General features: G+C 35.6%; 1 protein-coding gene across 1 annotated transcript in view; it reads left to right on the top strand.

Moving 5' to 3' along the window:
* Positions 1-27,994, top strand: part of LOC150095918 (E3 ubiquitin-protein ligase HACE1-like) — a 147,955-nt gene that overhangs the window by 97,392 nt on the left and 22,569 nt on the right. The window contains exons 12-13 of the mRNA XM_090409566.1: positions 10,601-10,890; positions 21,369-21,611. Of these exons, the coding sequence (XP_090265692.1) occupies positions 10,601-10,890; positions 21,369-21,611 (533 nt within the window). The remainder of the gene's footprint in view (positions 1-10,600; positions 10,891-21,368; positions 21,612-27,994) is intronic.

Raw genomic sequence — 27,994 nt, 5'->3', positions numbered from 1 at the left:
TACAGTTTTGACAATTAAAATGGACTACGGTTGATGTTGGTACAATTTGAGTTTCTGCCTAATATTGAAGTCTTGTCCAGATATCCTTAATGTTGGAAGCCCTGTTAAGGCCACATTGTGGCCTTAACAGGGCTTCCAACATACCACTATTCAGACTCCTCCTTCAGGTAGAGGGGCTAGAGTTTGAGTAATAACAGAGTCTGAGTATTACCTGACAGCATATGCAACAGCAGAATTGTGTGTTAGCTGATTTGGGAAGTCTCCTGATTTACTTTTGGGTTTGGGTGTGTACCTATCACTCTCTAGCAAACAGCCTGCAAAACTGTTCTACAACTCTACCCTTGAAATGGAGAAAGTTTTGGATATTTAAGTATGTTTAGCATGCCCTTCATTAGTATCACTCATACTTTATGGAAAAGAGAGTTGGAGTAGAATCCAGAATCCCTGTTCTGGAAACCAGACCTGGGATCATCTTTTTGCAGTAGGAATGCTGAATGGATTTTCCACACATTCCCTACCATGCATGGCATGGTGGGGCAGGAGAGGCCATATATAGCATATCACCTGCCTATTAGTTGCCAAATTACCCTGTGCAATCATACAATACAAAATTTTTGTATGCTCTCTCTCTCTAATGTTTTCTTATCACTCAGTTATGAAGGTGACCAGATATGTACACAGAAATCCAGATGTGTGTCTTGGCAGTACCATTGTACAATGCATGGTGCAATAACACTGTCACATCCATATCTATTTATCAGTGTCCTTTACATTGTGGTGGAAATTTTTGGGTAACTTTTCCACTTTTTTTGCAGCACAGATCTTAACTTCAGTGCTCCATCCACCACCATCCTCACCTCATTCCATTTATCCTGGCCAAAGTACTTGACTTTACTCTTAGAACATTGAGTTGATATCACCATTCGTCTGCACAAAGCACTAACCTATTCAGAGTCTCCTGCAACAACATCACATCAAAACTCTCTGCCATTATTCTCCACACTAATCATCATCATCAGCAAAGAATTGAATATCTCCTCTCATGCCTAGCAGTATAGAACAGAATCCTGTGGAACACCATTTGCTACCTTTCTCTTAAAAAAAAAAAAAAAAAAATCACACCTCGCCTCTATGCACAACTTGCTTGTTTCTATTAGCCAATTATCTCTGTTGCTAGGTTACTAGTTGATATCCATCTCCATCCTTTTCAGTTTAAACTGATTTTTCATGTGACATTTCATGAAATATCTTTGAAAAATCTAAAAAATTACTATATAAGCATCTCTCTGTTCAGGTCAGTTGCCAACTGGTTATAAAGAGTGACTGGTTACTGAAGCAAGACCTCCTGTTAATAAACCCATGTTACTCTCATGGAAGGTTCCTGTTTTCATCAATCCAATATTTGTATCCTGTCTGTAACCAGCATCTCTCTCTCTCTCTCTCACACACACACACACACACCTGTACAACACACCTAATATACAAACTAGCCTCTAGCTTGCCACCCTCTGCTGCTCTGGTTGGCCAAATAGCTTAGCATATCTACTCTCTACATTCATCAAGCTATGGGTTTGAATTCCATAATTGGCGTGGATGTTTCTGAATATCTAAAGTGGTGGATGAATTTCATCACCTGGTGTGAGGCCACCATCCTAATTATTGGAGGCCTGAAGTGACGTGAAAGAGTTTTTTTATTTGCCACAATGTCAAAAAGTCTGTAATGCAACAGACCATATGTAGGCAAGTGATCAGAGAGAAAGAGATACTCTGCTGTGTTTTTCCTAAAGTTCATGTTTGTATTGTTAAGAAAACAGTATGGGTAAGGCTGTTCCAAAGAACAGTCTTACTTATCCAAGTAGATAGATGGAATGAACAAAGGGAAAGAGAAGTTGTTTCATTAAATTTTGAGCTGAACTTTGTATGGCTGTGAGAAGGTTGTAGAGAGACAGTATAGGACAGGTGTTAGTTCTGGAGTGCAATGTTTGTGTCTTGTTGATGGGATGCCAATACCAGAATACTTATTTAAGATCTTTTTTTTTTTTTTTTTTTGCCAAACGTTCACAGGAGAAGGCATATGATGCTTTGTTTCTTCATATTACAGGATTAAAGGGAATGGAGAAATGGTTGCAGCCAGATCAGCAGGGAAATGCCCATGAAAATACCTACAAAACAAAAACAAAAAAAAGACATAATGCAAAAAGATCATCTATGAAAAAGCGATTGGGGGAAGGCTGTGAGAGTGGAGTAATTTATTAAATGGATTGTCCTCTTCTGTATACAGTTGAGCGCATAATCCAAATGTGAGAACAGTATTCTAATATCAAGTGAATTTGAGATTTATAGAGTATTAGGCTGTGCAAGAAAGAATAGTGTTTTAAACAAAAAAGTATACTTTTTGGAGATAGAGGAGACTATGGATGTAAAGAGTTTGTACCAGGATAGGCTAGATGTGAAAGACAATCCAAGAAGAGAGAAAAATTGATCTAGCCATCTTTCATGTGCAAGCTATGACTGTCCTTCAACTAGATGCATCATGGTAAATTCTAACATTCATACCATGTTGTGATGCAACATTGGTGAATATCAGATTGTTGGTGTAAGTTAATAAACTATAACACTTTTTTATGAATGTTAGTCAAGTGAGTTTTAATTTTTTGTCTTACTAGTTTCACCGATTTTTTGCTATCGGCATCTTCAGGGATACATTTGGTAAGTGATATGTAGGTAATAGACTAGGTTTTAACCGACAGTTCTAATTCATACAAAATTAGTGTTGTGCGAGACAATGCACGTGTCTCGGGAACATGATTTATTTGTTACGAGACATAATGTGATTGGCGTGAAAAGTTCATTTCTTTGATGTTTAGTGATCTAATTAAAGTTTTCCAAATTGATGGCAGGATTAGACCTTTATTCTTATTTAAGTTTCCTGTTGAACGGGCGACCATAACAGCCTCCTTGAAGATTCTGGAATGGTAGTTCTCTTCTATATAGGGCATATAACTCTTATCCCACTCAATAAGATGGTTGGTAGAGGCAAAGTGGGAAGAAAGGCCTGAAATATCTTGTCTATTGTTTCTAATAGCCTATGTGCTTCTTTCTCATTTCTGTCTCGTTTCGAAGCTTCTAGTGGTCTGACCAACGTAACTAACACCACAGATGCAAGGTATATTGTACACTCCAGAGAACTTGTAGAAAGGATGAAGGTCTTTCGATGATCTTAAAAATTTCCAAATACTATTGACCGGCTTGAATGCTACTCTATAATATTGTGTGGTTTTAGAAGGATAGCCAATTTTTTGGAAATGCTGCTGACAAATGGAATAGTTATAGTACTGATGTATTGGGTGTCATCACGTTGTCTTTGTGGTATCCGAAAAGAGAATCTTGTTGCAGAGTCTTTTAGGATAGCCATTTAAGGATAGCTCTCTGGATATTGCAGTTAATTCTTTTTGTAAGTCATCCTGGTCTGTGGTGTACTGTATAGCTCTTTTCTTAAGCATATGGATAATGCTAAGTTTCTGGGATATATGATGTGACGAGTTGAAATGGAGGTAACGTCCAGTATTCGTAAGTTTTCTATACACAGACAGGTTGATACTGTTATTGGTTTGTTTCTTTATTAGGATGTCTAGGAATGGAAGTTTTTCATCTTTTTCAATTTCTAATGTGAATTTGATGGTATGGTGGAAACTATTGATTTGGTTAAAATAATCCAGTAGTTCTTCTTTCGTATGATTTCAAATGATAAAGATGTCATCTACATATCTGTACCAACTTTTTTTGGTTTTGGCGGTAATTTGAGATAAGATTTTATCCTCTAGGTTTTCCATGAATAAGTCAGCACAAGAAGGAGAGAGGGGGCTACCCATGGCTAATCCAGTAAGTTGTTTGTAGACTGTTTTTTGCCAAACAAAATAGTTTGAAGTTAAACAATGATTGAACAAGCAGGTCAAGCCGGTCAATACTATTCGGAAATTTTTAAGATCACCGAAAGACCCTCATCCTTTCTACAAGTACTCTGGAGTGTATAATATACCTTGCTCCTGTGGTGTTAGTTACGTTGGTCAGACCTCTAAAAGCTTCGAAACGAGACGGAAGGAGCACATAGGGTATGTTGGAAACAACAGACAAGATATTTCAGGCCTTTCTTCTCACTTTGCCTCTACCAACCATCTTATTGAGTGGGATAAGAGTCATATGCCCTATATAGAAGAGAACTACCATTCCAGAACTTTCAAGAACGGGCGATCATAGATCGCCCGTTCAACAGGAAACTTAAATAAGAATGAAGGTCTAATCCTACCGGAAATTTGGAAAACTTTAATTAGATCACTAAACAAAAAGAAATGAACTTTCACGCCAATTACATTATGTCTCATAACAAATAAATCATTCTCCCGAGACGCGCACATTGTCTCGCACAATACTAATTTTGTATGAATTAGAACTGTCAGTTAAAACCTAATCTGTTACCTTCATATCACTTACCAATTGTATCCCTGAAGATGCCGATAGCAAAAATTGGTGAAACTAGTAGGATGAAAAATTAACTCACTTGACTAACATTCATAAAAAAGTTTTATAGTTTATTATACAAGTAGTCAAGAAAAGAAAATCACACTATGAACAGGATCGACGAGATCACTAAATGAAAGGTACACAATCTTGAAGGTTTAAAATGCAAAAAGGCTAGGTGTTTAAATCATCTGACATTTTTAAAAAGGTGTCGAGACAATAACATTATCCCAAAATTTCTTCGTCTCGAATAACATTTTAAAACAAAAAAAGCTAATATTGTTTACCACCAAACTTTATTTGCCCTTCTCCGAGAAAGAATTAGCCTTACGAGACCCTTGCTCAGCCAAATAGACTCTCAATGCTATGATTTGTCCACGGACATCTCTAATAACCTTGACGTAGATACCTGGCATCTTTTAGATAATATGATTAGCAACAGTTATGCCAAAACCTTCAGTTACAACAAAAAGACGCAAATTGATAAATTCAACTTGCTATATATTCAAATTTATGAATTTAGGGACACAAAACACAACGATAAGAACTTAGGAAAGAAACAACGAAAACAAAATGAAAGAACTTAGCATCGACCCAAGCCAAAGTGTTACAACTGAAATTTGAGCTATCCAGTTACGTTAATCAGGAAATTTGGAATATTCTAGACAGGATCACAGACGACTCAGCCAAGCACCTATTATTCAAAAACAAAGAACAATTAATAACAAAGTTTCAAGCATTAAAACTACAGGAAAGCACAAGACAATTATGATGCCATAATTGAAGGAGCAGCCAAACACCCAACAATGCAGTTAGGAGCAATCAACCAATCGGATTACAAACTCACACAAGGTGAACTCTCGCTACTGGAGAAAGGTTTAAATTACACCATTGCTCCGAGGTCAGTAAATAAACTAGATATAATATATCATATCGAGATAGGTTTAAGATCCCTCTCCGCCAATTTAGCTGACAAAATACAGATGGAAACTGCCTGTTTACTAAATTCAACCAAAAGATTAAGCAGCAACCTAAACAAAGCGTATAAACTGGCCTTTGAATCCCTAAAAAATAACCGTGACATTATTATCACAAAAGCCGATAAAGGGAATGCCACTGTTGTTTTAAATCGGACAACCTACATTGAAAAAATAAACCATTTGGTATTGGACCACAACACTTACCAAATGGTAAATTATAACCCCACGCAACGTAACAAAAAGAAAACTACTGAACTACTTAAATCAGTTAATACGTGGCCAGAAGAAACAATTCAAAAATTAATACTGCAGTATGCCCGCGTGCCCAGAATTTATGGCCTGCCAAAAGTACGCAAAACAGACACGCCATTACGTCCAATTGTGGAAGGAATTGACAGTCCGAATTACTACTTAGCCAAAAATTAGCGGCCACACTCAAGGAATTGGTTGGTCATTCCCCTTCCTACATAAAAAATACACAACAATTCATAAACAAAATTAAAAATATTACACTCAACGGCCAAGATCTATTAGTCAGCTTTGACATAACTTTCCTTTTCACCAATGTCCCAATCAATGATACTATCCTACTCTTACAGAACATATTTCCACACGACATCACGGCCCTCTTTGCCCACGTACTCCGCTCCGGATATTTCGTGTGGCAGAACGATTTTTACCTTCAAAAAGAGGGTATTGCCATGGGCTCACCACTCTCCCCCCCAATAGCGAACTTTTATATGGAAGATTTTGAGCAACGAGGTCTAGAATCGGCGTGCCTAAAGCCCAAAATTTGGCTCAAATACGTCGACGATATTTTTGTCATTTGGCCCCATGGCCGCCAAGCACTAGATACATTCCTTAGCCACCTGAACAAACAACACAAACGCATCCAATTCATCATTGAAATTGAAAAAAACAACTCTCTTCCGTTCCTAGACACACTTGTCACACATCTTCCTTCAGGCTGTCTCTCCTTCTCAGTTTACCGCAAACCTACACACACAGGCCAGTACATTCACGAAACTTCTTATCACCGCCCAACACAAAAACTAGGGGGTCATAAGCACCCTTAAACACAGAGCTCAAACCATTTGTTCAAATGAACAAGCTCTTAACCATGAATATGAGACCATCAAACATACCTTTATAAAAAATGGATACAGTATAAAAACCATTCACAAAATCCTCCACAAAGATACCACTAATAACAAAAAAGATTTCAAGAATGCTATTGCTATACCATATGTTAGAGGTATTTCAGAAAAATAGACAGAACACTACACAAATAAAACATCAAAACCACCTTTAAACTCCCGACAAAATTAAGACATCTACTCAGTTCTTCCAAGGATCCCCTGCCACACTTAGCCCACCCAGGGGTTTACAAAATAGATTGCACATGTAACATACCATAAATAGGGGAAACAGGGTGAACCATCCCAATCAGAAAGAATGAACACAAATGTCACAAAATGCCTCCATTTTAGAAAAACCAGCCTTTCTGACCACGCACTCTAAACATACCACAGAATTGACTGGAAAGGTACTAAGTCCCTACACTGCACCAAAACCTGGTTCGAGCGGAAATTCAAGGAAGCATGTGAAATGCTCAAACATGATTCGGATCTGAATAAAAATGATGTTCTACAATTCCAAGAATGTGGAGGACCCATCTACAACCTTCATAGTAATCACGAAGAAAAATCTCAATACAAGAAGACTTGAAGTATTTTTTTTTTTCCTCCTGAACATTCAATAGCAACCTGTACTGTACAAATCCAGAAGATAATCGTAATATAACAATATAAACTGTATAATTCCAGAAGAATTCTAGTATGTGAGGACTTTAGCAGAGTTTGTTGTAGTTTTTATTTTATTTATTTAATTTTTTTTTTTCCACTAGAGGGCAGGCAAAGAAAAAAGATTAGTTAACAACGTAAATGTAATTGTATAGAGTATATCAGTAAAATAATCTTTTCAACACGTGTGTTTTTTTGGTCCCTAAATTCATAAATACGAATGCTGATCACCATGTAACCTTAAAAGAAAGAGTCAACTTGCTATATGATAATTACATTAACTCTAAACCATCTAAACCATCTAAACCTCTACCAGATAACCAAGTGATAATAAACGTATGTAAACACATTTTAACAAAACCTGAGATCTCAATTATTTCAATCTTGCCTTAAAACCTACTGCTATTCCTAAAATAGAGTTCATCTGCAACTTAGAAAAAGCCATCTCATTGCTACCACATTCAGTAGCTAATGACTTACGATTAAAAAGCAGCATAATCCTCTCCGCTCCGTCAAGATCTTCTAACACCAACTCTAACCAATTGGAAAGAAGAACACTACTCAAATTAAAGAATAATAAAGACATCATCATACTTAAAGCTGACAAAGGCAATAATACTGTTATCTTAAATACAAAAGACTATGAAGAGAAAATTAAAAATCTATTATCAGACATGTCTGTCTATGATGTTCTCAGTACAGATCCTATGCAAAAAAACCATAACGACACCAATGAACTATTACGTGGAATGACTAACTAGCCTATAGACTTGATAAAAAAGCTAAAATCCATGCACCTGTTGACTCCAAGATTGTATGGCGTTCCTAAAATACATAAAGAGGGTATACCATTACATCCAATAGTTGTTGGAATCTATTCTCCAACTTACCAACTCTCTAAATATCTAGCCAAGATTTTACAACAACACATTCACAACTCGGATACTTATATCAAAAACTCGCGACATTTTATTGAAAATTAAAAAACACCGCTATCTCTGAAGATGATATACTAGCAAGAATCATATGAAAGAAGAACTACTGGATTATTTTAACCAAATCAATAGTTTCCACCATACCATCAAATTCACATTAGAAATTGAAAAAGATGAAAAACTTCCATTCCTAGACATCCTAATAAAGAAACAAACCAATAACAGTATCAACCTGTCTGTGTATAGAAAACTTACGAATACTGGACGTTACCTCCATTTCAACTCGTCACATCATATATCCCAGAAACTTAGCATTATCCATATGCTTAAGAAAAGAGCTATACAGTACACCACAGACCAGGATGACTTACAAAAAGAATTAACTGCAATATCCGGAGAGCTATCCTTAAATGGCTATCCTAAAAGACTCTGCAACAAGATTCTCTTTTCGGATATACCACAAAGACAACGTGATGACACCCAATACATCAGTACTATAACTATTCCATTTGTCAGCAGCATTTCCAAAAAATTGGCTATCCTTCTAAAACCACACAATATTATAGAGTAGCATTCAAGCCGGTCAATAGTATTTGGAAATTTTTAAGATCATCGAAAGACCTTCATCCTTTCTACAAGTACTCTGGAGTGTACAATATACCTTGTATATTGTACACTACCATTCCAGAACCTTCAAGGAGGCTGTTATGGTCGCCCATTCAACAGGAAACTTAAATAAGAATCAAGGTCTAATCCTACCGGAAATTTTGAAAACTTTAATTAGATCTCTGAACATCAAAGAAATGAACTTTCACGCCAATTACATTGTCTCGTAACAAATCATGTTCCCGAGACACTTGCATTGTCTTGCACAATACTAATTTTGTATGAATTAGAACTGTCAGTTAAAACCTAGTCTGTTACCTTCATATTGCTTACCAATTGTATCCCTGAAGATGCCGATAGCAAAAATCAGTGAAACTAGTAGGACGAAAAATTAAAACGCACTTGACTAACATTCATAAAAAAGTGTTATAGTGTATTATACAAGTAGTCAAGGAAAGAAAATCACGTTGTGTATGGTTATATAAAGTAGTTATCAGGAACAACCCCCAGGAACTCATTCCTCTTAGTCACACACATTGATTCCTGCTTTCAGTTAATGTTCCATAGTTAAAGTCATCTATTATTATCTCCTTCACTCACTAATCTCATCTGTATGAACATTTCAGAATTACCTCCATCTACATTTCCCAGTCTAATAGCTGTCCTGTAATAAAATTCATGTTCATACCAAACTGTCTCAGAACCACTATCACTATTGCTTCCATGACCACCACTTGGACAGGGACACAGAACTCTTCTGTAACTATCAGTAATACCTCACTCCCTCTTTTATCCATTTGGTCTTCTCTAAAATATGCTATATCCATCATGTTGCATTTGTCGATATATTTTCTGTTACCCTCAACTCACACCAGTGATCCTGCGACTTAATGATTTTATCATAGCTACAAACTCTATACCTTTGTTCCTTAATACTTCCTGTATTAGCATATAAGCATAATAGCTTTCACCTGATCTCCCTTTTCTTTTCCACAGTTCCTCGCCCTATTTTTCTTCAAGACACCAACTGAACCTTATCTTTCATACCATCATCATTCATCGCATTCCCATTCTGATAGCTTTCACTTAATGCCTCCATCATCTAATTTTCGTTTCCCTTCCTGAACACACATTCTTCTCCTGTCAGTAGCAATCTACCTGCTTCTTTCTTCACTCTCGATCCTCTTGCTCAGATATAGACCATCTCTGGAAAATTTTTTCTCTGGAAAATATTTCACATAGCTTTTTCGTACCTTCAAATTTATCTCGTTTCCACATATTTAAGACCTCCTTCTTGCATATCAAGAAACAGTCAGTCTTGAATTGAGGATTAGTTTAATAATGAAATCACCACCTCTTCTTTACATTATTGCTGGCATGGTTGGCTGAGTGGTTAGTGTATCCGCTCTTCAACCAAAAGGCTGCTGGTTCGAATCCCTCCGTGGGCATGGATGTTTGTGATTGTGTGTGAAAGCACTAGTGGTGGTAGTCGGTGGTAGATGGCATTGGTGTTAGATGATGAAGGTTGGTGGAGTTGTAGAGTTGATGCCCTCCCTCGATGAGTCTTTGGACTCCCTGGAGGTGTGATATAATAATAATAATTATTGTACTAAATCAGCATAACATTATTGCAAACTTCCTGAGCTAATAGATACCATACATAGTATTATATGTTATGTATTTTGATAAATAAATAGTTAAATTAGAGCTTCTTTTAGAAACACCTTTCATTTAAACAGATGTTTTGTCTTATTTTTAGATGATCTTTTCAGCAGTAGTTGTGAAGCTTTATTAAAGGTCATTCCTGAAAAACTGAAAAAGGGACTATCTGTAATTTTTGAAGGAGAAGATGGCATGGGCCAAGGTGTAGTACGAGAATGGTTTGATGTCCTGTCAAAAGAACTGCTAAATCCAGACTACGCATTATTTTCACAAAGTACTGATGGATCTACTTTTCAGCCAAACAGCAATTCTTCAATTAATCCTGATCACTTGACATACTTCTGTTTTACTGGCCAAATATTAGGACTTGCACTTTATCATAAACAAGTAAGATATATTTATTATAGTCTGTATTGGAACTGTAAAAGTAGAATATGTTCATTTTCAAAATGGTTGCTTATGATAAAATAATGTCTGAATGGTTTTGTATTATTTGAACAGCTTCTTCAAGAATTTTTCACATATGAAAAGCTGTAAACCTATAGTGTACGTTAGTATTATAAAGGGGATAAGGGTTAGATAATCCAGAAATCCTGCCCTCTAGAATATCATGGCATTGAAAAGCACATATAGTTCCACTTGGCCCACAAAGCTAACAGGTTAGAAAGGCTTTAAGCAACAGTTGTGGGTATAAGAAAATACAGGCAGTCCTCGGTTTACAGCGGTTCAATTTATGTCGATTCACAATAACGCCGGTTGCCTGCACGTGCTTTCTCACTGTAGTGGGGTTGATTGAGAAACAATGCTAGCAGGCACTCTAGTGTTTGAGTGTTTACCGAGCTACTACAACGCATGTGTATCAAACCTAGTTTTAATGTTGAATCTATTTAATTGTTCTATTAATTTTTTTTACGTACATACGTATTTAAATTGCTAAAGTACATAATTACATACCATGTCTGATAATAGAAGTGCAGAAAAATTAGCAGAACTTGGTGTTAAGAAGGTGCGGAAATCAATCGCACTTGAAAAGAAGATGAAGGTGATTCGAAGAATGGAAGATGGGCAGATACGTGCTAATGTCTGTAGAAGTATGAACTTACCTCCATCGACTGTTACTACAATTATGAAAAATGCAGATAGAATAAAACAGTCTGTGCAACAATCTACGGCAGCACTAAATGCAAAACTACGTTATAGCAGGGGTAAACTTCATGAAAAAATGGAAAAATTATTATCATTATGAGTGGATGACTCATAAAAACAATCAGAAAAACATTCCTCTGATGCAGGATGTTATAACTGAGAAAGCAAAAACAATTTTTGAGGATCTTAAAAAGACAGATGGAGGCGAAGAAACATTTTTAGGAAGCAAAGGTTGGTTCGTGAGATTTAAGTCTTGAAGTAAGTGCTACAGTGTCAAATTATGTGGTGAGGCGGCAAGTGCAGATGTTGCTTCAGCAGCTGCTTTTCCTAAAGAATTTCAAGACTGTGTAGAACAAGGAAGTTATCCTCCTGATCTCATTTTTAATGTTGATGAGACTGGGCTCTACTGGAAAAAATTGCCATCACGCACCTTCATTTCCTGTGAAGAACGTTCCGCTCCAGGTTTTAAAGCTGCAAAAGATAGACTTACGCTTTTATTGGGTGCAAACGTCTCCGGAACTTTAAAGCTTAAACCAATGTTGATGTACCATTCACAAACACCACGCGCCTTCAAAGGTCTAAAAGCCATACTGCCAGTCTATTGGAAATGGAACAAGAAAGCTTGGGTTACACAAGACGTTTTTATAGATTGGTACACAAATTATTTTTGTCCTACCATGCTTCGCTTCTGTAAAGAAAATGATTTGCCAGCCAAGGCATTGCTTCTCTTCAATAATGCCCCTGGACATCCTCAAAACCTTGCTGAAGTAAGAACACCATTGGATGTCAAGGTTGTTTACATGCCCCCAAACACAACATCGCTTTTGCAACCGATGGATCAGGGGATTATATCAATCTTCAAAGCCTATTACCTCTGTATAACATTTATGGAAATGGTAAGAGTCTTGGATACATCAGGAAAAACTATTCAAGACTATTGGCGGTCATTCGATATTTTGAAGGGCATTAACAACATTAGAAGTTGTCGCAAGCACATCATGTGCACACAGCACATGATGAATAAGCAAAAAAGGAAGAAAACCACCACCAAAAGACACCACGTTGAGCGCTGTCTATACGTCGGGGGGGGGGGGTTACAGAAGGTGCCGATAGAGTGAGGTGATAAAAGGGTTAGGAACCCCCCCCCCACACACACACACAAGGCCTTTTTTGAGTTCTTTTCTTCAGTGTGTGGACTTTGCGAAGGGAGGTATGGTTCCAGAATGGGAGGGGAATCTCTGCCCCGATTCCTGGCAGAAGAGAACAGAAAGCACCAAGTATCTATAGGAAAGGTTATGTATCACAAACCCGAGGAGAATAACCTTATTCCGGAAGAGACAAGGTAGTCTGCGGAAAAGCTCATAGTCTATGCAGAATGCTTCACATCGAAGGAGTTACTTTACCCCAAGTATCTCCCTGAAAAAAGGGCATGACCTACTGGAAATGAGTAGGCCTATACATGATCGAAAAATCCCACAGATACTTTCCCCAGCAAGAAGAAATCAAGTCAAGGATCCAGAGACAAGTAAAGAAAGGAACAAATGCAGGAATCCAGTGTAAAACGGTATCGTGAAACTTTCTTGTTAATTAATGTGAATGAATGATATGTAATTCAAGATCTGAGGACTTTAACAGAGATAGAATAGGACTGTAGCATATTATAAATTGTGAAAGGAAATTAGTGTAAATTTAAGAGTGTTAAACTAAGCATATGTGTCTATAAGGAGCTAATACATGTTAACTAGATTTTATTAGAGAGGAATTTGAAGAATTTATGTGTGATATAGTTTGGAGCAGTGCAATTGTCAATCCTATATGAGTTACGTGACTAAACGCTCACATTTGCTGATAATATTTGCACAATATTTTGTAGTATTGAATTGAATTTTACCAAATTCCCATGCACTGTATAAATGTTAGTATGTTGAACAAACCTTTTGCTTCTTCTAATTCAGTTGTCTGTATGTACTATCCGATGCACTGCTTGTTAAATATACGAACCTAGGCGGGAGATTCAAGTAGTGAATTTATTGTCACGATTGCAAAGTTGTTAGTCATTGAGGTATATCTGAGTATCCTCTTCTTGTTTATGATTTTCTCTTTTAAACTAATGGTCCTAAGTGGTGCAGCGTTAACAAATAAATGTCTTAGGACCTTAAGAGAAGAAGGACCTCAGAAGCTGTGTTACAGATGGATTTGGCTCAACTCCGAGGCAATTTCTTTGTACTTAGACAGTACCACGTGACACCATAGGGCGAACATATTGTAGAGAGCATAATTAACAAAGTAATTAATGAAAAAGGGACACAATACCTCCCTTGAAGAGTCCTTGGACCTGCCCCATAATAATAATAGTAATAATAATAATAATAATATAGCAGCTGAGAAGAGACATAAGGTGGCAAGTTGAACTAGTAATGGAGGGCATGTTTAAGTCCTGAATATTTTATCTGTAAATTTGCAAACAATCATTATTACCAGATTTCTGAATTGTCAGGAACAGAGCTGCTTCTGAATATTTTGTTTGCAGTTGAAGTGTAGAGCTAATGGTCCTAAGTGGCAAAAGACGACACTGTCCTCCTGGTACACATTAATAAATTGGTGTTTCTGAAGTTGTTTTCATGATGGCTGGAGTCATGTGAATATTGGATTATGAGCTCAGATAGTGACAGACCAAATTCTTGATATTGCGAACCCATTCTTCTTATTCAGTGAGGATCATTGATGATGGCTTCAAGATCTTCCTTAAACTTTTATCATAAAAAATCTTTATGCAGCATAAAAGTTTGGTTTCTTTCTAGTCAGTCTTATTAGTATGATGGCATGGTCTGACACTCCTGATTTTTGAGGGATATGTCATATGTTTCTTGTGTTCTTTTTGCCCTCATTATGGGAGTTTATTCTGTTGTACTGATGTAGAGAATTTAAAAAGTACAATTATACAGACATCTGGGCAGAGAATAATGGAGAAAAGGATCTTTAGTATTGAAGTTCCTATTTGAGATGGAGCTGTGAAGACCTTTCTCAGATTTTACTTTTCGAGTATGCTGCCAGGTTTTTTTGAAATTACTTTATTATGTGGAGTGGATTATTGCACAGATATGGTCAGCATTTCTTTTGGGTGAGTTGTTATGTAGAAGTTTTGTATTACTAGCCCTTAAAAATGAAGTACATTTTTAAGTGCTTGTCCTTACATTTTTAAAAATGAAATGCAAGCTTTTTTAAATTTTGTTTTTTTAATAATGGTTTTAATAATGGTGTCACTTGTTTAGTATATATGTGGAGGACATCATGTGTGAAGCATTGGATGAGCTCAGGACAGGAATTAGGATAGGAGGTAGATTGATCAGTAATCTGAGGTATGCTGATGATACAATACTCCTTTGCAATGACATGGAAGAACTAGGACTAATTCTTGACTGTTAACAAGATCAGTAATAACAGAGGACTTCAACTCAATCCTAGCAAGACAAAGATTATGGTTCTCAAAGGAAATACAAACAGAAAAGCTCTTGAGAAACAAGTGTACCTTAATGGAGAAAGAATCAAGGAAGTCAGGAAGTTTGAGTTCCTAGGATCCATTATTAATGTGAAGTTCTGATGTCTTCTGAACAGCAATTCTTCACATTAATAATGGATCCCAGGAACTCAAACTTGCTGACTTAGGAGTCAGCAAGTTTGAAGGTTAGGAGTGGCTGAAACAACAGTCAGAGACCTGTCTAAAATCTGGAAGGATGGATCTATCTCCATGGGAACAAAGTTGAGGATTTTGGATGCAGTTATTTTTCCAACAGCAACTTATGTATGTGAGACTTGGAATATAAAGAAGTCAGATTAGAAACAGATATCTGCTTTTGAGATATGGTGTTACAGAAGACTGTTGAGGATATCATATACTGAAAGGCATACAAATGAATGGGTGTTAGAAAAGATCAGTAGAACTTTAAGGTTCCTTAAGGATACCTTGATAGAAGAAAGTTAAAATATTTTGGACACATAGAAAGGATGGAAGGGGGACTTCTCAGAACAGTAATAGAAAGCAAAATTCCTGGAAAAGAGGAAGGAATAGGGAACCTTCAATGAGATGGATGCTGTGTGTGGAGTGACTGATCTTCAGAGAGTGGAGGCTGCCGGAAAAGCATACAACAGTGGCACATCACCACTCATCAGAGTGACCATACGGCATCTATTGATGCCCAGTGAACTATAGATAGATAAGATAGATAATGGTGGAATGTATTTCATGTTGAGTACTATATTACCAATCACATCATCATCAAATTTCTGATACAACACTCTCAAGTAGGTGTACAGGATATGATGGTGATACTACATTAAAGTTTACATGATTACTAATTTCCTGTCATCAATTTTCCTCCATATTAGTCTGTTAAATGAACAGTACTTCAGCATTGTTAGATCTTATATTCCAGTCTTCTGAGGTACTTTTAATTGCATCAGTCCACCTATTCCTTGGTCTTCCTCTCAGTCTTTTTTGCCGCCATTCTGTTTAAGTGACCATATCACCTGAGATTAGCTAGGATGCAAAGAACCTTTATCAGGGCTATTTAACTGAAGATGAATTAGTCTGTCTCATATGGAGGTGGCAGGGTTTTTCATCCCGATAAGCAAGAAAACTGGCCATTAGAACACACACAATTAACATGCATAATACACTGGCCTCATAGCCTGAGTTGCTTCAGCCATAAATCTAAATAAACCAAATCAAACCTGAGATTAGCACTATTCAGTAAATGCTAACAGTGCCAAGGCCCTTCCTGATATCTTCATTGTAATATGATTCTGCCTGTTATTTGTTCACTTCCCTAATTTTTCTCAGATGGCTTGAATAGTTTTGTATATAGCTAGTTCAGTGCTTTAACTAATTGCTTTTGTATTCCATATAAATTTATTCACTTAACTCTCTACAATACCAGTTTTACTTTTCTGCTGTCTAGTTTTGTTTAAATTGTCATCTTTACTAAAACTTTTGCCTAAATTTTCTATAGCAGTTATTCAGTTTAGTTCCTCATACTTTTACTGGATTTATTAAAGAATATAACCTCATTTGCATAGACAGCTGAGAGTAACATCTTCAACTTTTATATCAGGTTTATTGTCACTTTCTATCATCATATGCATAGGGATGATGAATAACAGTGGAGATAGCATGCACACTATTATTTTACACCTGATTTTACATGAGACCAATCTTCTATACCTCCTTCAATTCTAAATGCTGATTACAACTTAAATATAGATCCTGACTTGCTCTATATCACATTTATCTCATATGATTGTTGCATTTTGAAAAGCTTTTCTCTTGACACTTTGTTGTATTCTTTCTCAATATCTACAACACTTAAGTACAGTTGTTACATTCTCATGATGGCTGAACTGTTTTTCTTAAAATGAAAATCTGATCCTGACAAACCCTATTTAGCCTAAACCACTATTTCTGATATTTATCTTCTATATTCTTATCAAAATCTTTCCATGAGTTTTGTTCAGCTACGTTTACTCAGTGCTTCACTTTATTAAACTTTTTTTCTGTATTCTTAGCTCATGTTCACATACTTACTAAGAACTTTCAATATGTTTTTCCAGGACTTTCTGTTTAACTTCCTCAGTCTGCCATGGAGTTCTTATTTTTTTATTTTTTTATTTTATTTTTTTTTTTTTAATTCTTGCAGACTTCACTACATGCCTTTCTGGCTGAAACAGTCATTGTTTTCTTTATAGTTTGTCACAGTGTCTGCATGGGTTGTTTCTTATTTTCAAATTCTTTCATTTTTTTCTTGAATACTATTTGTATATTTGAATCTATAGCTCACTTCTGGAAGCTGCTCAGCTTTGTTTCTTTTTAAAAACTTTCTTATATATATATATTTCTTTTCAGTACATATTTAATTTTGTTCTGCTCAAATCTAAATGATGATCAGTTCCCCTAAATTTCAAATCCCCTTGAATATTCCTGTGTCCAGACCCAGTATAAAAATATCACTATAAACAGTAATAGAGGCTACCAGACTTTTCTTATTTCTAGTGTTTTCTCTCCATGCAGATTTCTGCATGTCTTTATGTCAGAACATAGCAGTGACTAATCCATAACCTGAATTAACATACAGCAGGTAATTACAATTATTAGTAGCTTAGCTTAGCTCTTTTCTCCAGATGTCCAGTATTTATTTGATACTCTGCTCTTTAGCTCATCATTAAGGACAAACTTTAGCTTTTTTGTTATTTCAGCTGCCTTCTATAGTGACTTCTATAGAAACAGGGTGAATCCTCCCCATCTTCTACAGTAGAATCTTCTGTGGGACCATAGGCATGATATTAGGTATCATTTTCCAATTTTCTGGTTTGATAGTTGTTGACATTGCCCAAATATAACATCTTGTACCTTATTTAGAAGAATCTTGCATGTTTTTGTCTTTTTGGTTTCGATGACACTGATTATGTCGACATCATGCATTTGTAATTCTTTAGCCAGTTCCAATTTGTTTCCAAGCTTCTTACACTGATAATGCCTGTCTTGAATTATGTGCTGATTGCTGAATTAGAATTTGTTCCAATAGCTGACATTGTACTATTTTTCCTGCTTCCTTGATGAAAACTGCATAGGTCTTGTTTAATCAGATGACACCCCAAACTATATTATTCTGTATTGGCTTAAACTAAAAGACAATAATGGGACAAAAAAAAAGATGAAATATCATTCCACCTAGATACTGAACAAATGAGTATGGGCCGATTAAATCCCAAATTGTCAGCCCCATACTAATTTGTTCAGTATCCAGGTAGATACCCTCTAATGGGTACATACACTAAAAGAAAGCGAGGATTCATGGGCGAATTCTCCATGCTTGCTGCGCAAACTCATTACTCGAGAAAGAAGTAATATATATTTGTTAATAAATGCATGCATTTATAAGTATTCCATTTAGGCTTTTATTTTTGTAGACAGAAGATGTCTTAAGCTTGTGTGACAATAATTGAGCTTCGCATGGTGTATCGAAGGCCGATGCTTGCTCGTCTAGTCAAAGCCACCTTGGCTTGCTCGGTTGTCGGAGCTTCCAGGTCCTCGCTGTGGCGCTGTGATTTCCTGCGCACGCATAGCCGTTTCCGCTTCCTTCACGTCATCTTAAACACGGGCCATACGTACTAGCCAGTGAGCTTCAGCCAACCTTTGTTCTTTTGTTGTGTGCTTGGGAAATTAAGTTACAACCAACTTTTTATGATGATGTTATTGACCAGTTCATAAAGTAGAACCATAGGGTAGAATTTATATTGAAGTAGCTAAATTGAAAAAGATAGAATATCATTTGTAAAATAAATGTTGTATTTGTATGATTAAATGTACATAAATTTTAAATATATAGTTTTAAATGGTCAGTAATTCATTATTCCACTAATCAGACTTCAATCGCACCTCTCACTCCCTGAATGATAACAAGAGCAAGCATGAATTTCAAGACCAGCATTCGCCCCTGGCGAGGATTGAATGTTAGGTCTGAAGCCCCAGGTCGGTTGTCTTCATTCTTAGAGGGGAATATGTCTTCTCTCTAATTTAGCTACATTTGATCCTTAAATATCCTCCTATATAACATATTGTGTCTGAAATATTAGTGGAAAGTTTACTACTCTAATGCATAATTAAGTTCTTTGCTTAATAACCATTTTTTGCTTTTATTTAATGTAAGTTGGAAAAATTATTTACCTGGGCTCTTCTCTTCTCCCCCAGTAGCCAGTTTGTGTGAAATCTTTTGAACTACTTTAGGCTCACAGAAATATTGATTAGCTTATGTAGATAATTTATTCATCATCTGACCATATGGCATTCAGACCGTTATTGTTTCCTCAGCCATTTGAACAAACAGTATAAAAAAAAATATGTTTTACTGTTAAACTTAAAAAAAGTTTTTTTTTCTCCCTACTTAATTACACACCTTCCATCAGTTGTCTTTATTTCTGTTTGTTACCATAAACCGACACACACAAGACTATATATACATTTACACCTCCATCTGCCATTGCAGTCATAAACTTCATGTAATTAAAAGCCTTAGAGAAAGGACTTTTGTTTATTATATGTCTACTCCAATGAAGAGGTCCTTAAAAATGAACTCTAAGTCATGAAGTAGACTTCTATTAATAGTGATTATATTGAAAAAGCCTGTCAACAAAATCCTTCGTAACAACACAACCAAAAGAAATGCTGACTATAATTTTACAGTAGCAGTCACATATAACAAAGGGATTTCATTTTAAAAAAATTGACAGAGTACTACAATAATACAATTTCAAAATGGTCTGCAGTCCCTACCTTGAAATTTATGAACTTCTTCAGGTTTTCTAAAGACCTCTTTTACCCATTAGTCTGTCTTGGGTCTACAAAGTCTCATGCTCCTGTTATATTTCTTGCATCAATGATATTTCTGCATCTGTTGTATTTCCTGCAGGAAGAAATATACTAATTATGCAAGAGGAACACAAAACACATATCTCATTTACACTGAAAAATAATGTCTGTCTCATTATGCCATTTATGTTACTCACAGAATTTGATTGGTATAGAATCCAGCTGTCATGTTATAACAAATTTTGTTACAGTAGAAAGTTTAAAGATGCTTTTGAGACAATCATCAGTTATCCCAATTTTTTCTATGCCAGTTTGTCCAATAATCTCAAGAAATGGGTCTAGCACTATCTGGCTTCACCTTCCACTAGTTTTTTTTATAAATCACCAGATTCCAGCCATCATAATGACAAGTTCAGAAATTTCTAGGATATTTATCAAAATATACCAGTAAGGCTGTAAATGCTTTTTAAGACTCTATACTTTATCAGCAACAAGAGCATTCAGAAATAACTGTTCTTGACAATTCAGGAATCTGATAATAATGTTTGTAAATCCACAAGTAGAAAATTATTATATTATTACATACCACCTTCAAGTTCAAGGACTTATTGCAGGAGAGTACTCCTCACAACCCACCATCTACACTACTCAATCCTCCATTCACACACATCACCATATACAGTTTGCTAATAGCATTTTTTTGTCTGTAAATTGCACATGTACTCTTGCCAGTTTGTCTGTATGCAGAATGAAAAACCTGATTTCTGGGAGAATATATCTGTTACCTGTGTTTGAGATCAGCTAACTTTCTTCCATTGCAAAAAGCCCAGAAAAAGATCCTCTGAAGTTATATATAGTATTCATATCTGTTATATGAATCTGTGTGCAAGTTTGATTTATAATTTAATTTCGAGTATTTTCTTTTTATTTTGAAGTTAAGATTTAAACCACTTGGGAATTGAGGGAGTAATTTACTAATGATTCAGATGACAAGATTGCATCTTTATATTATTGCATCTTTATATAATATAAAATCTTTCCTGATTTTATATTATTCATCTTCTTTGCTTAAGCTTAAACCTTTCTTTTCCCACTAAATGTCCTCCCAACAACCAGCAGTAAAGCACCAGAACCTGGAATCCTCCTTGCAGTGGCAAACCATCTTTCATATTACATCTTCTGTTTTAAAAGTTAAAAGTATGGTCCATTCTAATAATATTACTTTGCGGAGCCGAAATTAACTTGCTGAGAGCAATTTAACCCATTGCTGTAAAATTGTTAAATATAGTTATTTTTTAACTTATTATCTTACTATATTTATTTTTCATCTTCTTCAAAATGATTTTTTTTAATATAGGTGTTAAATGTCAGTTTTACAAAATCATTCTACAAACACATACTTGGAATTCCTGTCAGCTATCGAGATGTATCATCCATTGATCCAGAATATGCAAAGAACTTACAGTGGCTTCTGGATCACAATATCAATAGCTTAGGTCTTGATTTAACTTTTTCTGTAGAAACTGATGTTTTTGGACAGATGCAAGAAGTGGAACTGAAACCTGGAGGCAGTCATACTGTTGTGACAGAAGAAAATAAGGTAAATAAGAGTTTAAATGTTCCCCCCCCTTGTTCTTTCTCCTTGAGCAGTTTTATGTTGTATTTTATTTTAAAACTGAAGGATGAAGATTTGTGTTGCATTCTTTGATAGTTTTTATAAATTGCTGTTGTGTGCTGATCATTACAGTTCTGGATTCAAGCCTAATGTTTTTCAATTTCTTGCTTAAATGCTGAAGACGTGATACATTCAGAGAAAATATCCTATTTCTTGTGACTTAGTTATAAAAGAATAATAAATTGCTTATGACAGCTATGTTAGATAGCTATCATAAACTGTTTATCGCAACTGTTTTAATCAAATTATAATTTGATTAAAAATTATTTTACATTCCAAATAAAAGAGACTAATTAAGAGAAAGTTAGAGAATCATGCTCCAGTTAAATAAATAAGAGAAAGCTGAGGATTATTAAACCCTCAGCCCAACAATATTAATGTAATATAAATTTTAACTAACATAGATGATAATTTAGTTTCATCCAGTATAGAAGATTTTCTTTAGCTGAGTCCTAGATTGTCAGCTTCATTCATTATCTCAATGGATCATGAATGTACTGAGATGACCCTTGAAAAGATTAAGCTTGGACATTAGGTTAGAGGTCCTTATTATATTTCTTGGTGGCTATGTCGAGGTCTTCTACTAATTATGCAATAAAGGCCTCCTTATCTCATAGAATAAATAGTTGTCATAGCAGAGAATTGAATGAATAAATTCAAATGACATTCAAATAGCATGAGGAGCTGACAGTTGGGTTATAAATTAGAAAGAGAGAGTGATTGATTAAATAATGATGACTACAGAAATGAGACTTCTAGAGATAATTATAGGGTTGAATAGACAGTGTCAATGGTAGAACCATATTAAAGATGAAGATATTATAAGAGAGCTTAATACTATTATCAATTTGTATAAACAGAGCTAATCTAAGGTAGAATGAAAGATAAAAGATCAATACAAATCTCACAGAAAAGATCCAGAGGAGGAAGACCGAGAGCTTGATGGATTGATATAGTTTGTACTGAGAACATTACAAAAAACAGACTAGTTTTCAAGAAAATTGTGGCTAGGTTAACTAGTCATGAAATCTTGACTATGCTGAACTCTCATTGTATACTCTGTTGTTATCATGAGCCATCCAGTCGTTTTTGACTCTTGGTGATTGTGAACAGCAGCTCAATCAGCCTGAATTACCCCTTAGCCAAAAAATTAGCAGCCACAATCAGGAATTGGTAGATCATTCCCCTTTCTACATAAAAAATACACAACATTTCATAAAAAATGTTGTTTATTATTTTAACGGTATAATAGAACACAGAAACTAAGTAAATAATTAATTTATTAACTTGATGCTGATATTTCGCTGGTATTATAACCAGCATCTTCAGAGCACAAAAACACTGTTTGTCACAATACGCGAGACTAAAACAACATGGTGTACTTAAACAAAATTGTAGCAGCAACACAAAAACTAGAGTCCTGATTTTGGCGCCCTCTATCTGAAAAAAAAAAAAAAAAAAAAAAAAACTCACCTTAAGCAAAGAAGCCACGACTGCTTTAAGTCGAGGGCACAACTTTGCCATAACTCCCAAGCAAGTTCCAAAAGCCGAAATAATGGCGTCCATCGAACGAGGAATATATGACCTGCCTCCAACAATAGCTAACAACATACGTCTAGATGTGGCCAACATCCTAATCAAGTCCAAGCCTCCCAAAAATAATATCCCACATAAGGAATTCATTGCTATAAAAGAGCTACACAACAACAGCCAGATTACCATAACAAAAGCAGACAAAGGAAATGCAACCGTGGTGATGGACACAACTGAATATGAAAACAAAATGCACACACTATTACAAGATCAGTCAACATACAAAATTATAGATCGCAATCCCACCAACACACAAAAGAATAAGGCACGAAAATTATTTAAAAAAGTCACTTCCTGACCCAAAGACACAGTTAACAAACTCAAACCTTTCCATGTTAAAACACTGAGGATCTATGGATCACCAAAAATTCACAAACCAGGCACACCCCTACGCCCAATTGTGGACAGTATAAATAGTCCCACATACAAACTGGCTAGACATTTAGCGAAGCTACTAGCCACTCTCACTAACAATTCTCCCTCCTTTGTCAAAAATTCAGCACACCTAAAAAGCATCTTACAACACCTTACCCTAAAAAGCTCAGACTTAATAGTAAGCTTTGACATCACTTCACTATTCACAAATGTACCACTAATAGAAACCCTCAATCTACTGAAGTCACACTTCCCCCCTGATATATTTGAGCTATTCAAATTCACAATACATGCAGGATATTTCACATGGAAAGGGAAAATATACAAACAAATTGATGGGACAGCCATGGGCTCCCCCCCTTTCCCCCCCTAGCCAACTTTTACATAGAACACCTGGAAAAACAAGCAATCAATACAGCCACTCTCAAACCAACACTTTGGCTACGCTATGTTGATGATGTGCTTGCTATTTGGCCACATGGCCCTGAGACATTGAAAACATTCTTAGCACATTTAAATAGCCAACATCCAAAAATCCACTTTACTATGGAACTAGACGCCAACAACTGTCTGCCCTTCCTGGATACACTCATCACACGTCTCCCAGATGGTTCCTTATCATTTTCAGTTTTTAGAAAACCCACACATACAGGCAGATACTTACACAAACAATCACACCATCATCCTTCTCAACAATATGGCATATTAAAAACGCTAACCCATAGAGCGAGAGCAATCTGTTCCAATGACAAGGCTCTTACTGCTGAACTGACTCACTTACGCCACACCTTCTTGGCCAACGGCTACAATCCACATAAAATAAACAATATACTAAACACTCCTAAGAAACCCCTCCCACCATCCACCACAGAGAACTACAACAAAACAGTCACCATCCCTTACATTAAAGGCACATCCGAAATGATCTCAAGAATTCTCAATAAACATAAACTACGCACTACATTCAGACCATGTAGCAAATTAGCCACCCTCATCCGCTCACCCAAGGACAGCATTCCTCCTTTATCACATCCAGGAGTCTACCAAGTACCCTGCTCATGCAATCAAGCCTACTACGGTCAAACAGGAAAAACTGTGAATATCCGCATCAGCGAACATAAACGATACGTCCGGAATTATCATTATGGGAAGTCGGGCCTAGCAGACCATGCTCTGGATACCCCTGCACACAGGATCAACTGGAAAAACACAAAAGTACTACACAGAAACCCGTATAAATCAGAGAGATTGTTCTTAGAGGCGACAGAAGCCCTAAAACACACTCCAAATCTCAACAAATATGGCTGTATTAACTTGCCGAAGATCTGGGAGACAGTCATATTAAGAAAAAACTAGCACTTTTCTAGGACTCTAGTAATATATGATAGCTTTTTTTTTTTTTTTTTTTCAGATAGAGGACGCCAAAATCAGGACTCTAGTCTTTGTGTTGCTGCTACAATTTTGTTTAAGTACACCATGTTGTTTTAGTCTCGCGTATTGTGACAAACAGTGTTTTTGTGCTCTGAAGATGCTGGTTATAATACCAGCGAAATATCAGCATCAAGTTAATAAATTAATTATTTACTTAGTTTCTGTGTTCTGTTATACCGTTAAAATAATAAACAACATGTTCGACGAACACATAAGTCTGTCCACACATTTCATAAAAAAATTAAAAACATTACACTCAACGACCAAGATTTATTAGTCAGCTTTGATATAACTGCCCTTTTCACCAATGTCTTGATCAATGATACTGTTATACTCCTGCAGAACATATTTCCACACAACATCATTTCCCTCTTTGCCAACGTACTCCACTCCGGATATTTTGTGTGGCAAAATAATTTTTACATTCAAAAAGAGGGTACAGCCATGGGCTCACCACTTTCCCCCCAATAGCTAACTTTATATGGAAGACTTTGAGCAACGAGCTCTAGAGTCAGCATGCCTGAAGTCCGAAATTTGGCTCAGATATGTCGACAATATTTTTGCCATTTGGCTCCACAGCCACGAAGCACTAAATACATTCCTTAGCCACCTGAACAAACAACACAAAAGTACCAAATCACCATTGAAATTGAAAAAACCACTCTCTTCCTTTCCTAGACACACTCGTCACACTTCTTCCCTCAGGCTGTTTCCCCTTCTCAGTCTACCACAACCTACACACACATGCCAGTACATACACAAAAATTCTTAACACTACCCAACACAAAAACTAGGGATCATAAACACCCTTAAACACAGAGCTCAAGCTATTTGTTCAAATGGGCTAGCTTTAAACCATTAATACGAGATCATCAACCATACATTTATAAAAAATGGATACAGTAAAAAAACTATTCATAAGATCCTCCACAGAGACACCACTAAAAATAAAAAAGATTTCAAAAATGCTTTTGCCATACTTTGTTAGAGGCATTTCGGAAAAAATAGACAGAACACTACACAAATGCAACATCAATTCAAACCCCCGACAAAATTAAGACACCTACTCAGTTCTTCCAAAGATCCTCTTCCACATCTAGCCCACCCAAGGGTTTACAAAATACAATGCACATGTAACCTTCCATACATAGGGGAAACAGGGTGAATCATCCCAATTAGGAAGGACAAACACAAACAACACATTAAATACCTCCATTTTGGAAAAATCGGCCTTTCAGACTGCATACTCCAAACATACAACAGAATTGATTGGAAAGGCACCAAGTCCCTACACCGCACCAAAACATGGTTCGAGAGGAAATTTAAAGAAGCACGCGAAATTCTCAAACACAATCCTAACCTGAACAAAAATGGTCTAACCATTCCAAGAATGTGGAGGACCCATTTACAACCATTATAACAACCAGAACAAGACAAAGAAAAATCTCAGTGTAAAGAAGACTTGGTGAAATGTTTTTTTTTTTAATATATATATATTAATAATATTATTAATATATATATTAATAATATATTAATAATATATATATATATATATATATTATTAATATATTATTAATTAATATATTATTAATATATAATATATATAATATATATATATTAATAATAATATATATATAATATTAATATATATATATATATATATATATTTTTTTTTTTTTTATTTTTATGTTTGTTTGTTTTTTAAATCAATAGCAACTTGAACTGTACAAATCCAGAAGAAAATCTTAGTATGGTAGGACTTTAGCAGGGTTTATTGTAGGTTTTTTTTTTTTTTTACTACTAGAGGTCAATCTAAATAAAAGATTAATTAACAGTATAGATTCAATTTACCTTTTTAGAGTGCAAGAGATCATGTAGCTTGTTTTCACATACACATGTATCTTTCTGATGATGACCTCAATACAGGAGTCGAAACATCAATTGTTATTTTATTAATAATAAGTAAAATAATAATTTCAACACGTGTGTTTTTTGTTCCTAAATTCATAAATATGAATGCTGACCATCGTGTAACCTTAAAAGAAAGAGTTAGGTGTGCTTAATGGGTCCAGTATGTTGATGATATATAAGATCATTGTGCATATCTGAGTCTATTGTATCATTGAAAACAGTATGCATGCTTGTCTATCATTCATTTTGGAAACTCTAAGGATAATGGCACATTTCATATTTTGAAATGTGCCATTATCCTTAACCAGTTCATATTTTGTAAACCAGTTCATATTTTGATATCTATTGAAAACTCACAAACATTGAAAAACATTTCCATACAAGGTCAGAAGCTTGACATCCTAAAATACAGAATCTGGCAAACTCTAAAATTTGACCAGTCATAGTCAGAATGCTCTCTAGCTGACATGATATGGGGTTTGAATCTTTCTGTGGCAGGATGGTTTTGAAAGTCTTTAAATGATTTTTTTTTTTTTTTTTTTAAGTGAGACCACTAATTTGCTTATTAACGGTATGAAATGACTCAAAAAGTACTGTGTTTGGTCCCTAAAGAAGTTCCAGATGATCTAACTTTTAGCCCACACCATACAACTTTTTGTGGGTGAATTCACAACAAAAAAAATTTCTGCAATTTTTTTTCCATATAATCCTGTCTGACTGGATATTCACTGTATGTCCTAATCAGGACTTGTACCTGATTACCATGAATATCTTCCTTTCATGGTATTAGGCTTTGTGACTGTTCCAGTTTCTCATCATCTCTTTAGGGTTTTCTTCTATTACTTTATCCTTATGGTTTATATTTTTGTGTATGTATGTGTGTGTATGTATATATATATGTGTGTGTGTTTGTGTGTTAAATCCATGTGGTAAATTATTAATTTTGTGTTTTTGATTTTCTTCGATATAGCTTATGTTACTGCCAAGATAATTAAACT

This window comes from Typopeltis vanoorti, chromosome 19 (genome assembly GCF_054136105.1).
Source record: "Typopeltis vanoorti isolate ZY-2024b chromosome 19, IOZ_Tvanoo_1.0, whole genome shotgun sequence".
NCBI lineage: Eukaryota > Metazoa > Arthropoda > Arachnida > Uropygi > Thelyphonidae > Typopeltis > Typopeltis vanoorti.
This window is presented reverse-complemented; position numbering and strand designations above follow the sequence as displayed.